The sequence below is a fragment of the Equus quagga genome, chromosome 5 (assembly GCF_021613505.1).
Source record: "Equus quagga isolate Etosha38 chromosome 5, UCLA_HA_Equagga_1.0, whole genome shotgun sequence".
Taxonomy (NCBI): Eukaryota; Metazoa; Chordata; class Mammalia; order Perissodactyla; family Equidae; genus Equus; species Equus quagga.
The window spans coordinates 13,796,767-13,817,030 of record NC_060271.1 but is presented as its reverse complement, the minus strand read 5'-3'; the positions used below and the strand labels follow the sequence as shown (position 1 = coordinate 13,817,030).

Here is a 20,264-nt window from a genome sequence, read left to right as displayed (position 1 = left end):
ATAGGTACAGCCATTGAAGAAACACTCAGGAATGACTTGCCTATGCCAAGTGCTGTGCTGGGTTCTGGGTTCACCCATATGACTCATAGGTGACCCCAAGCGGTCAGTCCACCGATAAAAATGTGTATGAGCTATAATGAGGGTAGGGGTGGAAAGACTCTAATGGGAGGAAAAGGTCTTTTTCCGTTAAGCCTGGAAGGATGAGTAAGAGATGCCCAGAGGTAGAAATGAAAAGATTTAAGAGACCTTTAAAGGTAGACTCCCTGGGATCTAGAGGACTGAGTGTGAGGAATGAAGGAGGGTGGCGTCAAGGACGACTCTCAAGTTTCCGGTGTGGGCAAACCCGAGTGGACAGTGGTATCCCTTATGAATGGAGAACCCAGGAGGAAGGCGCCTGTTTGAGGGATGTCGAGCTCCACCTTGGCCGCGTGGGTGTGTAGTGCCTGTGGGAGCTCCAAGGGATGTCCAGCAGACAGCTGAAATGTTAGGAGTCCTCTCACAAAGGGAGTGCTGAAGGGCTAGGGGCGGGGGGCGGGACAGTTGGGACATGCGATCGGATCACCCACGGGCGATCAGGAATTCCGATGCCTTCTCCCCAGCAAAGCGCCAGCCTCGGCGCCGCTGCCCTAGGACAGCGGTCTCCGGGTCGGAAGGAGCCCCGCGCTGGGCGGGCGGGTGGAGGGGGTGGGAGGACCCGGGAGCCGCTAAAACACGGGCGGGTATGCTCCGCGGGCGGCAGGCGGGACCCCAGGGCGGCCCCAGCGGGGCGCTACAGGAGCGCGAGCAGCTGTTTCCTGGTCCCGGTCCGGCCGCCCCCCACACCGTGAACTTTCACCCCGAGCGCGCGACGGCGGCGGGTCACGTGATCAGGGCCAACATGGCCGCCGCCGCCGCTGGGAGCTGAGGTGCCGCCGCCGCCGGGCAGCCGGGGGGAATCCGCCCGCATCGCCCCCTTCGCCGGCCGGGCGGCCGCGGGGCCCGGAGCGCCGGAGGCCGGGGCTGGGGCGGCACCGCGCCGCGGCCACGGGGTCCCGTTAGAGCATCCCCCGGCGGCTATGCCGAGGGCCCGGAGCGGCCGGCGGAGCAGGGGGGCCGGCGGGAGGGAGGAAGTAGGTTTGTTTACGGGCTGTCCGGGGCGGGGCAGGCCTGGACCGGGGTCCGGCGCTGGGGTGGGGGCCCGGACTCCAGGCCGCGCCTGACACTCTCTCCTCTTTTTTTGCATCTGCCCGGGATTTTCTCCCAGACCTTCCTGCGAGTGCGAGCCAACCGGCAGACCCGACTGAATGGTGAGTGTCGCCCGGCCCCTCCCTCCGCCCCACCCCCGGCCTCCTCCCTCCTCGCTGCCTGCGGCTCCTGGCTTGCCTGGGTCTCTTCGACGTTGAGGCCTGTTGGCTTCGTTGCAATCATAGTGCCTGACAACGTGCTAACTAAGGCGGCTGCCCTCAGTTTCTCTGTCTGTCGGATGGAGGTTATGGTTCCCACTCTTGGCGCAAGCCTCTCTAAAGGCCCTGAAGAACCCTGGGGGGGCAATAAGTACCAGAGAATGAGGAACAAGCTACACAATTCCACTCGGGAACTCAGCTTTGAATTTGCAGACTGCTGGGACCTCACTGTACAAGCCGGCAGGGCGCTGAGAATGTTTTTCTTCCAGTTTTTAATCAGCGCCCAGTAGTGTGAATACAGCCTCTCTGCTGAGACTTGACAATGCAGTGAGATCTGGAGTTCCCACGGCAACAGGAACTAACTCATCCCAGCGCTCTTTGAGTTATCAGTCGGCCCACATTTCACAAAGGTGATCAGCGTGGGCTCGACAGCTCTTAGAGGCCTTCTCTGAAAGCACGCCATGGATGCGCTACCTGGCGGCCCCCCTTTCGGATTCAAACCTCTGGAGCTTTCCTATTTGCTGAACACAATTGAATGATCCAGCTTTTTGTGCTGACTAGGGTGTGGTATGTCTAGGGGTGGGCTGTAAGGGGCTTAGGGTCTCTGGGCCAGCTGGTGAGTGACTGAGGCCGTGGACATTTCAGGATCCCCAGCTCCTGCCACTTGGTTTCTGCTGCCTGTCCGAGCCCCAGTCTGGGAAAGGAAGATCATTCGTTCTGGGCTGGCACCATGTTAAGCATCAGTATCATAACACCTCTGAGCTGAAAGTGTTAACATTTTGTGGATAAGGAAACTGAGGCAGGGAGAGGAGAAGGTGATTCGTCTAAAATCACACAGCTGGGGTGTAACTGAGCCATGATTTAAACTGAAGTTTGTTTACTTCCGACCATATTATGCTACCTCCTTGCAAAGACTTGGCTTTTTCCTACTCGGAGGTAGCCTTTAGCTAGGGAGCAAAACTTTCCCTACCATGCTTTAGTAAATTTAGTTCAGGATTTAGAAGATGAGTGTTGAGACAAAAACCAAACCTGCCTTGCTTGTCTGAGACTTTCCAGGCGATGCCCAGTCCCTCAGGGTGCTTTCCTGGGACTCCCAGGGGTCTTCTGTCCTGAGTGACCTGAGCAAGGAGAGCGTCCAGCATCGCGCCCTCCTTGGCAATTCTTTGAGATTCATTTCTTTATTCAGTCATCCACAGTGTCCCTCATAGGCCCCTTCTCACCAGGGAGGCACTCCCTCATGCTCTCAGCAGGGTGGATGAGGAAATTTTCTGTTGGCACACTGCACCATACAGGCTTCTAGAACTCTCAGGGTCCCTTCCTCATTGCCTTTGTGCTATCTAGCATCCCCTCTCCATCCCAGCCCTGGCTCTAGAGTGTCAAGGTGGCTCAAGCTTGAGATTCCAAGGGTTAGGGCAGTCACGGTGAAGGGATTGAGATCTTTGTCCACAAAAATCAAGTGGAGCACCAGAGCATAGTCATCTCTCCCATAGTGAGAGGGCAGGAAATTGAAGAGATGGGCCAGGCTACAGACCAGGGCTTCTCCAACTCCATGCTCAGTCCTGTTGGGGTGATGCCTTTCCTATTGGTTCAGATCTTTCTAGAGCTACTCTGTTTTGGAGTTGGAGTAGCCCCCTGCCTCAGACCCTCAACAGGCAGGAGTTGGGGCCCAAGTCTATATTTTTGCGACCTTTACACACTCACGGGATCGGCTTTTGTTGATGCTGATAAGTTGTGAGGCACTCCTAGGACAGGAGAGCATTCCAAGCTCTGGAGTCAGGTGTGGTTTCCTAGCCTGCCTTTGCCACTTTTTAGCTGCTTGGAAAGTGCCTTATCTCTCTCAGCCTTGAGTTTCTTCCTCCGTTAAAAGGGATAATGCAGCGTAGCTTCAGCATATAGGGTTCAATGAGCTACCGTGCATAAGGTGCTGACTCTGAGTCTGACACACAGTTGAAGCTCTAAATTGTATCAGCTCTCACCTGTGTCACTTCTCACCTGTGTCCCCCTCCCGAAACTGCATTCATGAGCTTCCCACCAGGGTCAGTGTTCATGAGAAAGTTCTTCCTGGCCCTGTGGTGGGGAATGGTTCCCCACTGGTGGGCCCCCCCCACCGCCGACCCCCACTACAGCATGGCTAGCTCTGCTCCTGCTCTTGCATCCAGGGAGGGGCCAGAGGGAACAGAGTCCCTTGTTTTGACCCCTTCCTGCTTCAGTGACAGGACGGCTGCAGAGAGGGATTAGTGAGCTAATTAGAAATGATTGCATCTCTCAGCATTAATTAGTAGTGCTGTGGGCTTGCAGTGTGCACTTTGGAATTGAGCCCCCTGCGGGACAGCATGGCAGGCAGCCCTCTGCCTCAGGGGCCTGCCAGCCCCTCTGCACTGATTAGAAATGATGGAACAGGTTTGGGTGGGCACAGTAAGGTCTGCCCTCTCAAGGTATCCTGGGCTCTCAGACCCTCTATACTATTGTGACTGGGCCTTGATCTCCTCTTCTGTATAATGGGACCAGAGGACATGAGAGAAATTCTTCCTGAGGGAATTCTAGGTAGTACACTAAGGGCTGTACCTCGGGGCTCTTAGCGCAGGAACAAAAGGGGTTTTAGCTGATGGGTGAACAGCAGGCCACATTAGGCCCCTGGAGGGACCTTGTGTTCTAGCCAAGAGATGTTCTCAAAAGTTGTAATTCTTGACACCAAAAGAGCCCATGGTCTTGGCCTTCTGGGGAGATACCCAGCAACATGGAGTATCTTTGCTTATTGATTCATTGAGCACTGCCAATAGAGAGGTCTGGGCTGAGCTTGAGCCAGCTGTGGGCAAAGAGTGGACACTTGGCGGGCCTAGCACCAGTCTCCTCCCCAGGTGCTCTCGGCAAGGCTCACTCTCCAAAGGAGCAGAAGGTGCTGCATAATGAGGGCCAGATCAGGCACTGAACAAAAGGGCTAATGGCTGGCAGGAGATCAGGATATGTTAACGCCCCCTGGGACCCTGGGAGCTACAGTGACTGTCTGCCTGTTCTGTGCTTTGTTTTCGGTTTCTTCATGCAGCTCGGATTGGGAAAATGAAACGGAGGAAGCAAGATGAAGGGCAGGTATGTCCCCTGTGCAACCGCCCCCTGGCAGGATCGGAGCAGGAGATGAGTAGGCATGTGGAGCATTGCCTTTCTAAGGTAGAGGGGCCATCACCACCTACCTCCCCTCCTCTCCCTCCCTTCCCCGGACACTAGCTGCTGTCTGCCCCCAAATCTATGGGCTGTTGGGGTCTCTGTGTGGTCTCGGCAGCTGCTGCTTCTCTGTTCTTTGCCCTCTTCCTTTACTTTCACTCTCCCACTCCTCCCCTGGGGCTCTAGTAGAAAATTCTTGGGAGGAGGCCCAGGCTCTAGATCCGTTTACTTCACAGGAGCCCTAGAGCTGGGGGCATGTCTGGCATACCACAACCTGGGAGCTAGAGCTGTGCAATCCTTGCAGGCCCTGGGGAACTGGTAGGGGTGGCCTGGGACCCGCATGATCCTGCTCTGCTCTTCACAGAGGGAAGGTTCCTGCATGGCTGAGGATGATGCCGTGGACATCGAGCATGAGAACAGCAACCGCTTTGAGGAGTATGAGTGGTGCGGGCAGAAGCGGATACGGGCCACCACTCTCCTGGAAGGTGGCTTCCGAGGTACAAGCAGCTGACACATAGGCAGTGGCACTCTGGTGGCCAGGCCTCTCCTGGGTATCCATCTGTTGGGAGCCAAGAGTCCAGGGCTGGTGGCTGGTCATCCGTTCCACCACGTGGGAACTGCTGCTGGCGGGGTTCCTTTGTGACCGTGCCGCTGCCTGTGATGTGCATATTAAAATGGATGTATTTGGGTGGGGAAATGGAATTGTGAGGCTGCAAGCTAGGAGTGACGAGGGGGGCTCTCAGCCTCGGGTGATGCATTGAAGGTGACAGCCAAGCCGCGTTAGCACCTGCATAAAATATTAAAGGGACGGTTATGCATTTATCACTCCATCCCTCTTAAGGCTGATAAATGAGAATCCAGCAACCTGCTGTACACCTCCAGCACTGAGGGCCCTGAGGGCTTCCAGGCAAACACATTGGATTTTCCTCCTCCTCCTCAGCCTCATGTCAGGGAAATCAGTTACAGAGAAGAGAGTGAGTTATGGCAAAATTTGACCTCCCATGAGCTTCATTGGTGAATCTAATTTTAGCTCTGATCCCATCCCTTCTCCCTGGGCGCCCTCTGCCCTGAAGCAAGAGGGGCCTGGGCCCAGCTGCTCCCTGCTTCCCTTGGGCTCTCCCCAGTTGGCTGCAGAGGGGCCTGCAGGGCCCTGCCCAGCTCCATTGCCCTCTCAGCTCCTTGGAGGGATATGGCTCCGTCCAGTGGAAGTCCCCCACCAGGTCCAACAGCAGGCTGGTAGGTGCCCACAGTCAACATACTCTTGTCTAACTCCCCTGCCTTGGGCGGGAGAAAGGGGGAGCTGTCTGCTTCCTGGTCTCCATCTTCTCTCTTTCTGTGCACAAGCACAGCTGGCACTGCAGCTTGTGGTCATTAAGTGAGCCAATCTGCTTCCCATCTGCCTCCAGTTTTCTGGGCAACACCCGTGGGAGTGTTGCTGTGTCTGCTCCCTGGGGAATCTCACGGTGGCTGACAAGAGGGTCTCTGCCTCACTGGGGCTGTGCTCCTTGGGCTGGTGCTGAGGAGTGGTCTCTGCAGTGCCATCCAGTGCAGACTGGCAGCATGAAGGGGCTACAGATCCAGGTGGGCCATTATGCCTCTGGGCTTCTCTCATATTACCCAAGCCTTTGGGGGCAAGCCAAAGTGTAAATCAGGAAGGTTCATCAGACCAAACTGTTCCCCGAGCCTGAGCACTGAGCTGGAGCCTATTCATCTGCCATTTCACTCTGGTCCCGTTCTGGAGGTTTAGATGCCTGAGGCCCTGGGAGGATGAGCAGCAAAGCCCAAGATCCTGTGAACTGTACACACAGGTGTCTGGTGACAGCACGTGCAGGGTCAGTTCCAGGATGCTGCTCTGGGTTCACTCTGCTGGCAGCTGCAGATAGTCACATCTTCCATTGCTGTGGCAACTTCTTAGGTTTCTTGGCACATAACTGGACCTGATGGCTTCTGGGCACCAGACAAGGCTTAAGGCGGATAAAGCTGCATAGGGCCTGCTGATTTGACAGAGTATTTCCCCTGCACCAGGATGCACTTGCAGAGCGGGTGTGAGGGGCTCTTAGGCTCTGGGCAGGTGTCAGTTTTCCCTGAGTGTTTACACTGTGAGGTTGTTCCTTTCAAGAATTCCTGAGGGGAGTTCAAAGGGGGCTTTTCTTTGAGCGATTTGGAGAGCGAGAATGAGAGTGAGACTTGAAGAGGGAACAGGGGCCGGAGGTGCCTTTATCTGCAGAGAATTGCTCCAGCTTTCCTGATAGAAGCCGCTGCCGTCTCTTAAACAGCTTAGTGCAGTCAAAAGACGGGCAGACTTGAAAGGCTGTTTTACAGCGAGATCAGCGGGGGCCACAAGGCAGAGAGTGGGGCACAGTGGAGCGGAGGAGGCTGAGGCTCCTCAGTGGGGGGGGCTATCAAAGGGAGGCCCTGGCTGAGCCTGACTGCCTCTGCCCCCAAAACCCCATCTGCAGAAGCTGGCCATCTGTCAGTCTACCCTCCCTGGCCAGGACCGAAAGGCCCCAACTCTTGGGGGGTTGGGTGTGGCTCCGCCAGGCGGGCTGGTGTCAGTACAGCGCATTGATCGCCCGCCGGGCGGGCCGGGCCGCAAGCCGGGCAGCGCGTGCTTAATGTGATTGAAAGGCAGTTAAAATGGCGGTGACCTTTTCAGGAGGAATTAGATTGCCTGCCAAGACCGGTTAGAGGGAGTGATAACACCGGCTGAAGAAGCTGCCCAGCCAACTTCAGAGAGAGGGAGCAGAGGCAGGATGAGCAGGCGAGCGGTGAGGCCCATTTAAGCTGCACTGTGCGTGCTGACAGAACAGAGATTGCTGTCCTTGTTAGATATGAAAGAATTGAAGAATTGCAGATAAGTTCCTGTATCCGATCATCCCCTATCCCTCCTCCCAGACCAGAGCCCCTTCATCGTCCTCAGCAAAGCTTCCCACCAGGCGCACTGGAAGCTGGTGTGCTGGAGCAAGTCAGTTGCCTTGAATGTAATCGGCTGTGGAGCCAGTGAACAAGCAAGGGTTTTGGTGGAGACACTTGGCTGAGGGGCATGGGCCTTGGATATGGGACCTGTGGTTACTGACAGGAGGTTCAGATAGCTCAGGCCTGGGAGTGAAATTGGCATTTTAGGACAAAATGAAGGACTGAGTAAGCACCGAGATAAGTCCGGTTGGTCTTAAAGATAGATCTTTAAGAGATTAAAGGAAATAAGCAAAGACGGCAGAGAGTCGGTTGGAAGAAACATTTGGTGTCTAGGAAACACTCTGGCCTTCCCAGTTCTGGGAGAAACCCTGGCCTGTGTGCCTAAGCTGTTGATTGTCCGCTCAGAACCTTAGGTTTATGAACCTGCTGCTGCTCTTTCTCCCCAGCCAGAGTTATAATCGCGTGAAGGGCAGCACACAGAGCCTGGTGCTTCACCACATTCCCCTAAAAGAGCTCAGCAGTTAGAAAAGGACTCTCTTCTGGGGTACCATGCCAGGCCTAGGCAAAGCAAGGGGCCTCTAGGCTAGAGCAGCAGGCCACAGGAAAAACCTAACTATATAGCCCATGGGGACAAACCTATTCCTGCATGTAGTCAAAGCAGGTATGTGACAAATGAGCCATACCTTCTCCTCATTTCCTATCTCCATCTCCTGGAGAAGACTTAGGGCACTGAGCTTTGATCCCTCCCCTGTCTTGGTTGCCAGAGAAGTTCACCCAGCTGGATTTGAGGAGCCTGGAGCTCATCATGTCTAGAAGGGACAGGCTAGAGAGAGGACATGGGAATGGTTGGTTTCAGATAAGGTGGCAATGATGTGATAGGGACAAGAGTGGCGAGATGAAAGAATTTCCCAGGAGGCTTCACAGGAAATGGAAGGTGTCTGCAGCTGTATCTTTGAGTCCCTGTAAATCAAACAGGCAGAGGGGAGGGAGAGGGTGGGTACCAAGAGAAGCAGCTATGTAGGGCCTCTCTCCTGCCCAGATCCTGGCCTAGGGACTACATCTTCCTCTAGTTCTTGTCTCAGATTTAGGCTGGTTCCAACTAACCTGGGGTGAGATATCATGGAGAGGACAGGCGGAGCAGCTTTGGCACGGATCTTTAGATCATTTAAGTGGCTGTTGCTTGATAAAACTTGAGCGCCTGTTGAAGGGTCAAGAGAGTGAGAGGTATTGTGAGTCCAAGGGCACAGAGAAATAGGCCTGGCCTTAGCTGCTGCCTCCTTTGGCATTGGTTCTCAAAAGATGGGAGCCCCAGATGCCCAAAATGTGCCCCAGCGCAGCCCTGCTGCCTGGTCCAGTGAGTGACAGGTGTGGGAACTGCTGACTGTTGGAGGCAGTCTTGGGATGGAGTGGGTTAGGGCTGCTGCCTTCTGACTCCTTACCACCTTCAGTTAGAACTGTTGCCTGGAGGGAGAGCTGAGGAGAGGTGGCAAGGAGCAAGGTACCTTCTGTCCCCTGTGGCGAGTGACGGGATTTAATCACCTTTTGGAACACAATTGTTAAGCTGGGACAGAGGGAGTGCAGGCAGAAGGAGCAAGTATCAATGGTTTTAAAGGGCGTCTGTCTCTATGCGTCTCTCCTGACGTGAGGCAGTGAAACACGCTATCGAGGAGGCCCGGAAAGTGGCTAAGTGCGTTTGACACACGCCAACTCCCTGCCTCCACACTGGATAATTGCATTGTCAACTGTTCAGCGAGGTGGCAGGTGACACTGCAGGCCGATTGATTGTCCCGCATCGCAGCTCCCCAGACTGTCAGCTCCCCAATCGATGGCGTTTACACAAGACACCGTAACTGCATCTGTAACTAATTCCACTGTAAAACTCTCCGGAAGCTGCTGCCCCTGCCCCCCTGCCCCCCTGCCCCCCGCCCCTTTGGAGAGCACAGGCCTCTGGAGGGCCCCAAGACTTTCCTTTCTCCCTGGTCTCTGGTTTTGTTGGGAGTAGCAGGTGAGGAAATCAATGGCTCCTTTTTTGTGGTTTCAGGTTCCAGGACGTTACTGGCCCCAGTAAACGGGCATCTCCAGTTTCTCAATCGATCATCTAATCAATTGATTAAATTAACACTGATTTTTTTTCTTCTTCTCCATGACCCAGGAAGAAATGAGTTTATGGGAGAGGGGTCGTTTTTATAAAATTTAGACTTATCATTTCTGCACTTAACCCTCTCCCTCTCTATTGCTGAGTATTGACTTGGAGGGAAGGGATTTTTTTTGCACTGCCTACCCTCCCAGGACTGGGTACCTGCTCTGCTGAGCATCACTGACCATCAGGCTTAGTTTGCCTCTGGGTGGTAGCCCAGGCCTTTGTGCCACTTTAAGGTGGAGCCAAGCTGTAGCAAGGGGGCCTCCTTGGTGACTAAAGAGTACTCTGGGTCATCTTGGAGGTTCTGGGGACTGCGTCGCTTCCCTGGATAGCAGCAGCAGGAGTGGCAGCTTGCCTGTTATCCCCTACACAGAACAGGAGCCAGAGGCTTGGAAAGGAGTTCTCTGTGCCATCTTGCCTCTGAGTACTGGCTTGGGATGTTCCAGCAGCTGAGAACATAAAATGACCGTGGAGCCTTCCTCTCAAAGCAGGAGGGGGGGCAAGCTGGCGGGGGCGCTGTCTGCATAAAACGGCTTTATGGCCGTTTCTTTTTATTATGATTCTGCTAGAAGTCAGCAAGTGACATTTCATTAAGAAAATAAAGTTTAATGCGCTGGGAAGGAGGTTGGAACAGGCTAGGGCAGCACAAGAGTGAAATTGGCAGCGACAGCCTGTTCTGAACACCTGTGGGGGTAGGGAGAGGTTCCCAACATCTGTCTCCACTGGGGGGTGGGGTCAGGGTCAAAGTAAGCTACTCAGACCAGAGACACAGAGAGGCCTTTGCATTGGCAAACAGGAGAACAGGATATGTCGTGCTCTCTATACCGCCTCAAGGGTCAGAGGAGCGTAAGGTTGTTGCCTAGGTGAGAGCTGGGGCCCGACAGGGAAAGTTGTGTCCTAAGAGGTTTCTCTAGGCCAGCAGCCAATCAGGCCTCAGCCTTCCTTCTGCTACAGGGCTCCCAGGATCCAATAGAACAGTGTTGTCGGCATTTAGCCATTACTGCTAGTGCGTTGTATGACACCTACTGTGGGCCCTGTGCTGGGTGATGCTGAGATCACAGCAGTGAGCCAGGCTTGCACTTTCAGTCTGGTGACAGACAATGACATTACTGGTAATAAATATGTTTTTGGAGTTGCACAGGAGTCTGGGTGGATACCAAGGAAGGGACACCTATGTAGAAGTACCTGAGGAAGTCTCATCCCCACTCAGCACATTGAGGGCAGGGATCAGATCTTGAAACTCTCTGTCCTCAGTGCCAAGCCAGGCAGAGGATGAGCTCAGTAAAGGTAGAAAGGATGCTGTTGAGGTGAGAGGTCATTCAGGAAGTATTTATAGAGCAACTACTCTGTGTGGACACTGAGTTAATAGCAGAAGGCATGGTTGAGCTGAGTCAGACTTGCAGAATGAGCAGGCATTTGCTCTGTAGACTAGAAGGGAGAAGGTTCTAGGCAGAGATAACAGGAGGTGCGAAGGCCTGGGGACATGAGAAAACCTGCAGGATGTCGGAAACCACAACACCTGCGTTCCACTGAGGGCCTGGCAGGCAGTAAGACTGCAGGGGAAAGGACTTCGGGCCACAGGGCTGCTTTGTGTGTTGAGAAGCTGGGACTTTTCCTGGCAGCTCTGGGGGCCCTGTTTGCTCAGCTCTGCCATGGGTTCTTTGCTTTCCTTCTTGCCCACCCCCAAGGCAGGCTGGGCAGGGCAGGGTGAGCCGAGGACGTGAGGCTGAGCGCTGAGCTGGGTGTACTTGGGGGAGGGGGATTGGCAGGGCTCGGCACAGGCTGTAAGTGAACCTGATAGCTACATTCTGATTGATGGCAGAGTTTGTCTCCCAAACTGTCAGAGGGTTTATAGAGGTGCCACTCACCCACAAGGTGGGAATTGCTTGTCAGGACACCTGGCTGTGAGCAGGAGACAGAGCTGTAACTTGGTGTTTTCTCAGCTTAATGGCCCCACTGCTGACCTGCCTGCTGCCTCAAGTTAGTTGGTGCCTTGGTGTGGAGGGCAAATGAGGAGTGTCAGGGAGAGGTGGAGCATAGGCTGTGCTAGCCTCTGTCTTTCCCGGGTGCTGCTTACCTCTGGGATGACTGGGACCTTTGTGAGACCAGAGACCGGAGGCATACAAGGGAGAAGCAGGATCAGGAAGAAAATGCTTTTGAAATGGGCTTCAGAAGGAGAGCATGCCAGATGGAGTAAATAGCATGAGCAAAAGTCTTAAGAGCAGGACATACGGGGTTATGTTTGAGGTGCAGTAGGTAGTCTGTCCATATGCATAGGGATTATGGAGTGAAGTGAGGAAAAGAGTGAATGTAGAGAAGAAGGTACATCCACATCTTCATGGATCTGGCCGAGGAGCCTAGACTTGATTGTGCACACAGTGGGAAGCCATAGATGGTTTTGGAGCAGGGAAAAGAAGGGTCAGAACTATATGGTAAGACGGATGGGGAACAGACAAGAATCTTGAGGCCCCATTACAAAACTGTTACCTTGATGAGAGTGTAAGGACCTGAGTGGAAAGAATGGATAAAAAGAAATTTCTGAGATTATCAGGCAGAACCCCGAGCTGCTTCTTCACCCCTTTAAGGATTTCTATGCTGATTCCACTCACCACAAATACCATCACTTTCTGTCCTAGCAGGGCTGTTGTGCTGGCTAGTGAGATGTTGTCTGAGACCACTGGGAGAAGGCAAGGCCAGGAAGGGAGAAGCAGCTTTGTGGCCCTTGACCCTGGGCTTTCAGGAAGGGTGGTCCTGGGAGTCAGAGCACAGACTGGTGAGGAGGCCTTCTGTAGCCTGAGCCACTCACCCCTCCCCATGGGCCAAGAGTCTGCCTGTGGCTGAGCCAAATGCACCTTAGTGGGGTTAGCTGCCCTCCTGGCCTTTGGCCCTGCCTCTGCCCAGCCTCAGTGCCTTCGTGGACTGCTTTGAGAAGCAGGTGTGCATGCCTATCCTCCCTCGTCTGGCCCTTCCTAATCCCTTTATAACTGCGCTTGTCCAGGAATCTGGGCTGAGTGAGGTGGAGATGAATAATTAATGTCAGGCGCTTCAGACACCAAATATTTGAACAGCTGCCTGGTGTTTTTGCTGGCAAGGACCTGGCGGCCAAAATCAGGACGTTGGCTGGGGGTCCTTGCTGTATGGCTGTGACTGGCCTTAGCCAGCCGACTCTCCCCTCCAATGGACTTGTCAGGCTGGACCGTGGGACACAGGATACCCAGGTCATGGGTGGGCGTGGCCTTGCAGACCTGAATTTCTCTGTCTTCTTCCTGCTCTTCCTAGACCTGGAAGACAGGTATACAGCAGGCCTCGACTAGGCATCTCCTGAGGACCTGACATAGTGTATGAATGGGCTAGTTTATGAGCAGAGACCACTTGGAGCAGCAAGCTGTGGCAGAGAAGGATGCGGTATACAAAGTGAAAGGGACTGAAATGTCAGAGTCAAGAGCACCTAAGTATGTGGCTCTCTATATTCCAGGCCCAAATTTCTGTCTGGGCTTTATCTGGCCCAAACCTGACCTCTACCTAGAGGCAACAGAAGGAGCACCCTTGGCCTAGTCTTGTTGGCCCCTGGCCCTCCTCACATCCTGCTTCCCACAGGCTCTGGCTTCGTCATGTGCAGCGGCAAAGAAAATCCGGACAGTGATGCTGACTTGGATGTGGATGGGGATGACACTCTGGAGTATGGGAAGCCACAGTATCCTTGGGGCACTGTGGGACAAGGTGGGGCTGGTGGGACAGGCCAAAGGAAATAAGAGAAGTAGCTAGCACCTCTGGTACTCGCCCACACTACCACCCACCCAGGGTCAGTGTCTCAGCTTTGGCCAGGGGAAGCCCTCCTGAGGATTCAACCCTCATGGCCTACTGCAAACTAGGATCCATTGTCCTTGACCATCATGCCAGATACACGGAGGCTGACGTCATCCCCTGCACAGGCGAGGAGCCTGGTGAAGCCAAGGAGAGAGAGGCACTCCGGGGCGCAGTTCTAAAGCAAGTGTGGGCACAGGCTTGGGCGGGTGGGGTAAAGGGATGGGAAGCCCTGAGGCAGGGGTCAACCCAGTACCCATCCTCAGGGCTGTCCTGCCTGCCTTCAGGGCTCACTGTGTTCTTTCTCCTTCCTTTCCCTAGTGGCGGCCCTCCCAGCACACGCATCACACCTGAGTTCTCTAAATGGGCCAGTGATGGTAAGTCCCAAGCCAGCTTAGTAATGGGGAAGAGGGGACATCCTTTGGGTAGTGGTGACTGATTCAAACCCAACCCCTCACCTGTGCTGCCCAGTCTGGCCAGAGTATGAGTTGCCTCTCTGTCCCAGCAGAGATGCCATCTACCAGCAACGGTGAGAGCAGCAAGCAGGAGGCCATGCAGAAGACCTGCAAGAATAGCGACATCGAGAAGTGAGTGTTTGGCCGGGAGAGGGGGTCTCTGGGACAGCAGTTCAGTGAGAGGAGATGGGCCCTTTGCAAGCAGGACAGCCTGCTGCCAGGGCTCCTGGGCCTTTCAAGCACAGCTTAGTCCTGCAGCCCTGGGCACACAGCCGGCACCGGGGCCCAGCTGGTGCTAAGCGTTACTCTGTGAATTGATCACTGGGCCATAGCCCTGGGAGCCTTGGCGGAGGGAGGAGGCAGTCCGCCTGCCTGCCTGCTCGCTGCTGCGGCCTCCGCCCGGGAAACGTGATGTATGTCCCCCCAGCCCAGCCGGCGCACTTGATTCATCTCCAGTTTCTGTTTCTTAATCGGAAGCTAAATTGGTTTCATTTTTCTTGTCCCGGGTGGCGCTCGCAGTGGGTTTTAGGCAGGAGCATTGGGTCTCATCACTTCCGTAGGAATTTTTGGCCTGAGTTCTCTAACAGGGGAAAAGGGGACCTGTGAGTGCTTCAGTCAGGGCTAGGCAGCCCCTGGCCTGGATCCCCAGGAGCCACAAGGACTTGAATCAGCTGGGTACCTTACTGCCTTTCCAGAAAGCCCAAGCAAGGGCAGGTCTGGCCCCAGGAGGTAGCATTGTCCGGTTCTAGCTGCCTGGAGCTGCTGCCTTTGGCCATTGCTTAACTCCCTGCACCCACCCCTTCCTCCACTGGAGGCTCGGTTGCCTGGGGTTAAAAGGCAGCCTCTTCATTCCGGGGCCAGTGTTCCATCTTGCCTCCTGCCAGGAGAGTGGATTGCAGGCCAGTGCAGGGCCAGGTCGGTGGCCCAGGGTCACCTCCCATTTGTTTCCCTCCATTTTGTGTTGTCATAAATTCATTCCAGCCCGTTGTGGTTGATCAGTTTATCTCGGCCGGGGCCGCAAGTGCTGCTGGCATGATGTATGGGCCGCAGCACGGGGCCCGGCTGCCCATGAATCACCGCAGCTGCTCCGTGTCAGCGCCAGAGCGGGCCGCACGGGTTCGGTGCAACCAGCTTGTGGGGGGTGGAATGACGTATGGATGTTTATTTAATAATTCTCTTCTACTCCAGCTGAGCGGGGCGGGCGGGGCCATAAGGGGCGCCCACCCTCGTCTAGAGGGGCTGCTCATAAATCAGAAAGACAAGATCATTAATCAGGGATGGCGCCCAAGCGGGAGGTGGGGGCCAGAGCCAGTGGCCATCCATGAAGGCACTACCCAACCAAGGCTGGGGGACATCAGGATTTCTGTCCCACCTGTGTGAGCACAGGCACCAATAGGTGGGCTCTTTGGGATGAGTTGGGGACTGGCTCAGTCATATGCAGAGATCTCCATTGGCTCTGGATCTGCCAAGATTGGGGCCCTTTGGTCCCCATGACTTCTCTCTTTGTTGTACACAATATGGGTTCCCACTCTAGATCTGTTTCACAACCCAGGGAAGGAGGACAGCAGGATGCCGTGGCTTCTTCCAGGAAATTCTCCACCCTATACCCTGGATGGGCTTAGGAATAGTCCACAATCAACCTAGGTCAGGGGCTGGAGGATTGTGTATTTCACCAGAGCAGAGAGTAGAGACCAGGTATGTGCTTAGCAAATCCAGGATAGGGTGGGCTCTGGAGTTGGATGTGGCCTTGGAGCTTTTGAAAATGGAGGAGGAAATGGCTTCATTCTCTCCTGGCCCCATCCTTTTTGCCTTTCCAACTCTAGCTCATTTTCTGGTTTGGGGTTGGAAAGTTAGTTCTCTACTCTGGGGTAGGCTGCCCCCAGCTCAAGGCCTTTGTTTCCCCATCTTTGAAGTAACCACATAGGACCAGGCAAATGCCCAGCCTGGCCCTTGCAGAGGAAGGGAGCATAGTTACCCATCCTTGTCTCCTCTGGAATTTACCAGCAATCTAGATAGGGACGGCACATATGGCATTGGGCAAAATGCCGGAGGAGGAGACAGCTGTGCAGCTTCTTGTCAGGAGGGAGGGGGTGGTGAAGGCTTCCAAAGCTGGAAAGTTGAATGGACACTTCCAGGGAATCAGCCAGTACTAGAAGGAGCTGGAGCCACAGGCTTTCCCAGCTTCCCTGGAGAGAGGCAGGCAGAGAGAATCATGGACCATGAAGTGATGGATCTAGAGCATTCCTGATATAGGGACACAGCCATCAGAAAGTCACATTCTGTGTTGCTGCTAGCGCCCTAAGAGAGAAAGGTCAGAGATCAAAGTTTGTTTCTGCCTCTGGAATGTTACCCACCATCCTCCTCGTGCCCTCCATTGCCATTTATGCCCAGCAGGGACAGACCACCTGTTAGCTTTCCACTTTTCTGAGCCAGTTGTCTCCCCGACATTGGCAGAACAGGCCACCCTAGGAGATGATCTTTGCCCACATCATACCACACATCTTCTGAACCTCAGCTCTTCTTCTCTCACAGCCCTCTTCCAACATCCTCAACAACTTCCCATTGCCTGTAAGATAAACTTTACTTTCTGATTGTGGCATCTAAGGTCTTCCTGGATATGACCTCCTTTCCCACTTTAGCACCTTCTGCCTACCCACAGGTGAGCCTTCCAGCCAGATGGGGCTCTTGGGCCTTTTGGCCTTTGTTCCTACTATTGCCTGGGCCTGGAGACCCATCTCTTCCTGGGTATAGCCAGTGTAGAGTAATGGTTAGTCACACAGAATCCATCTGCCAGGGCTGGAGACAGGCAATCCTGTCTCCCTTACTCTCTATGAAACTTGGGCAAGCTACTTAATATTTCTGTGCTCTCGTTTCCTCATATAAAATGGGAATATTAGAATCTTCTCATGGGGCTTTTGTGAGGTGTAAATAAGATAATTATCAATCCCTCAGTGCAACCCCTGGCATTTAGTAAGTGCTTACTAAGTTTTAGCTCTTTTATTTGTATTATCATCATCATTCTTCCCTGAGGCCTGTCTCCAGTGCCATCTTTTCTGTTCCTCCAGGAAGGCCTCTTCTCCCTCTGTGAGCTCCTCTGGGTTCTATTCACTTGTTTTCGGAGTGGGAGGGACCACTCCTTGAGATAGTCCTAGCTGTTCCCTGCTCAGTATTGCAGCCCAAAGAGTCTGTGAGAAGCTGTAGGGACTTTCTTGTGCAGGACTTGGACAACAGGTGAGGACTACCTGGGCATCTGATATGCCTAGGAAAACACAACAAGGAGCCTTTGAGGTATGCCAGGCCTGTAGCCCAGAGACCTAGACTATGAAGACTCTTCGTCGCCACATCTCTTACTCTCCCTGGGGGTTGGACTGGTTCTTTATTCAGCAAGTGTTTACGTCTGCTCACATGCCTAGTGTGGGTTAATGTCCATAGTCAGTATTGGTGGAATGAGCAGCTTGCCCTCAGGGAACAGTCTAGCTGAGGAGACAGAGACATTTGCCATTACGCTGCTGTGGTGGAGTCCAGTGCAAGGTGCTAGAAAAGGCAGCCACCAGTGGTGCTGCTGGGAGAAGGTGGGAACTAGGCCTGAATGATGAGATCAGTGGAGCTGGTGAGTTAGGAGGTGGGGTGATCCAGAGGAAGCAGAAAGTGCGAGAGGCCAAGGAAATGAAAAATGGTGGTGTGTTGAAACTTAGTAGTTCCCTGTGGATGGAGCATAAAGTATGTAGCAGGGTGCTAAGGGGTGCTGCTGGCTGGAGCTGGACCACAGAGGCACTTGTAAGGCTTGTGAGGAGTTTGGTAGCGTTTACTCAGAGGGAGACACTGACATGTTGGAAGTAGAAATGGTCAAATTTCTAAAATTCTAGTTGCTGGGAGAATGGAATGGAGATGAGGGGACTGGAGGCATAGAGGCCATTCCGGTTAGCAGAATAATCCATAGAATAGATGAAAGAACCTGGACTTGCGGTACAAGTAGAGAGATTCCAGAGATAGCAGGAGCTAGTGACAGATTTTGGATGTCGGGGTGACTGGGAAGGAATAGTTTGAGAATGGTTCCCAGGTATCTGGTTTAGAAATTCACCTGGATGGGGGTGGAGGAACTAGAAGGGTGAGGAGTTCAGTTCTGGGATGTGGAATTTGCAGATACAGGATATGGGTGGGGTAGTGGGGCGAGGATATCTAGGAGACATTTATATATGTGGTTCTGGAATTCAAAGGAGGTGTAAGCTGGAGGTTCAGATTAGGGATGCCAGCCTGCTACCTGCCCAACTATGCTGTCCTCTTTACAGAATCACCGAGGATTCAGCTGTGACCACGTTTGAGGCCCTGAAGGCTCGGGTCAGGGAACTTGAACGGCAGCTATCCCGTGGGGACCGTTACAAATGCCTCATCTGCATGGTGAGAGGAAGGGAGCCTGGGCGTGCCCCTGCTCGAGCTTCACTGCCCCCTGGGGTTGGAGAGGGTCTCTGCACTGTGATCTGAGCTCTTTAGAGGGTGGGCCAGCCTCAGAGTGACCTTTCTCTGCCCACCCCCTCCCTAGGACTCATACTCGATGCCCCTAACGTCCATCCAGTGTTGGCATGTGCACTGCGAGGAGTGCTGGCTACGGACCCTGGTGAGGTGGCGTGGGGGTTGGGGAGTGGGTGGCTGTTTTGGGTACTGCCTGGGTGTCCATGCATATGCTTGAGCATGCTTGAGGGAGGTTGGAGCAAGGGGCAGGGGGGAGCAGGAACATAGAACACAGCCAGAAGCCAGGTTTTTCATCCCCCAAACTCACTACATTTTTTCCTCCCCAGCCCTTCCCCCTCTGCAGGTTCACAGCCTGCTCCCTTCCCCCTGCCCCAACCCCCAGAAAGCCCACTGTATTACACACACTGGTGAGATCCTGGGTCAGGAGGAGGCTGGGTCTGGATAAGCAGGACCAGGGCCTCATCCCCTCCCCCTCCCATTACCAAGCTCCTTCTGCTCCTGCCCCTGCTCTTCGCTCAGGAGCAGCCATTAAAATGTCGCCCGGAGACAGCAATAAAAGGCCCGGACGTGGGCTCTGTGTCCTGATCAAAGGCCGCATGTAATCTCGTTAGGGCCGCGGCAGCCACAGCTGGACCCAGCCTTGTTCTCATTACCGGGGCTCCCGCTGCGGGGCTAGCCAGGCGGTTTGATCCTGGCGTCCCCCCAACACAGGAGCGTGCCTGCCTGCTCACAGAGGCTGCCCATGCATCCCCAGCCTGGGCTGACAGGACCGAGGTCCCAGCACACAGCTGGTGCAGGGAGACGGCTGCAGGCTCAGGTGCTCACACAAGCAAACATGCAGCCCAGTGTGTATAACCAGAGCCCGCCCTCTTCTCCCTGCAGGGTGCCAAGAAGCTCTGCCCTCAGTGCAACACCATCACAGCGCCCGGAGACCTGCGGAGAATCTACTTGTGAGCTAGCCACCCCAGGCAGGCCTGGCCTCCAGCAGCCTGCCTGCCCCGCCTCTGTGACGTGACCCTCCCCCTTGTACATACTTGCACACAGGTTCCCCGTGTACATACATGCACACACGCGCGCGCGCACACACAGGACTCTGGAGCCAGAGTGGAGGCTGAGGCCCAGGCCCTGCCTGCTGGCTCCCACCAAGATTGGGGACCATACCTGTTCCGGGTTCTGTTCCCATGGTGGGGCAGGGAGGTGGGGGTGGGGGGAGTAGCAGCAAGGCTCCTGAGATCCAGCCCCCAGACTGACAGACGGACAGACAGACATGCAAACACCAGACTGAAGCACATGTAATATAGACCGTGTATGTTTACAATGTTGTGTATAAATGGGACAACTCCTTGCCCTCTACCCCGTACCTTCCCCTTTGGTTGTATGATTTTCTTTTTTTTTAAGAACACCTGGAAGCAGGGCCCCCTTCAGGGCTGGCTGGGAGCTCGGCCCATCCACCTCTTGGGGTGCCTGCCTCGCCCTCTCCCATGGTGTCCCTTCCCTCTCCCATGTGCTCGGTGTTCAGTGGTGTATATTTCTTCTCCCAGACATGGGGCACATGCCCCAAGGGACATGATCCTCTCCTTAGTCTTAGCTCCTGGGGCTCTTTATAAGGAGTTGGGGGAGGGGGGAGGCACAGGAAATGGGAACCGAGCTGTCGCAGGGGCTGAGATCGGGGCTGGGTGAGGGTGCTCCTGGTTGCCCAGCCTTCTGCCAAGAACCTTTCCTGGGATTAGAGCTGCTGTTCCCAGGGAGAAGTGTTGTCTCCCCCGCCCCTCCCGTGGGCCCCATGGTGTGATGCTGTGTCTGTATATTCTATACAAAGGTACTTGTCCTTTCCCTTTGTAAACTACATTTGACATGGATTAAACCAATATAAACAGCTGCTGCCTGTGTGTATGTGTGTAGGGAGGGGTGGGTGATGGGGTGGTGTGGACAGAGGCA

At 54.5% G+C, this 20,264-nt stretch overlaps 1 protein-coding gene across 2 annotated transcripts; it reads left to right on the top strand.

Annotated features, from left to right (window-relative positions):
* The first annotated feature begins 882 nt into the window (after positions 1-882).
* On the top strand, positions 883-20,205 carry LOC124239255 (E3 ubiquitin-protein ligase RNF220-like). 2 transcript variants are annotated; one of them, XM_046660817.1, is made up of 11 exons: positions 883-1,109; positions 1,244-1,286; positions 4,426-4,547; positions 4,906-5,038; positions 13,195-13,291; positions 13,498-13,584; positions 13,723-13,778; positions 13,910-13,988; positions 18,146-18,254; positions 18,397-18,471; positions 19,209-20,205. In XM_046660817.1, the coding sequence occupies exons 1-11, from the start codon at positions 1,056-1,058 to the stop codon at positions 19,278-19,280; spliced, it is 927 nt and encodes a 308-aa protein (XP_046516773.1). In that variant the 5' UTR covers positions 883-1,055; the 3' UTR covers positions 19,281-20,205. The 2 variants fall into 2 exon arrangements, with proteins under 2 accessions (XP_046516773.1, XP_046516774.1); XM_046660818.1 differs by having other exon boundaries at positions 892-1,113; positions 13,907-13,988.
* Positions 20,206-20,264: the final 59 nt, after the last annotated feature.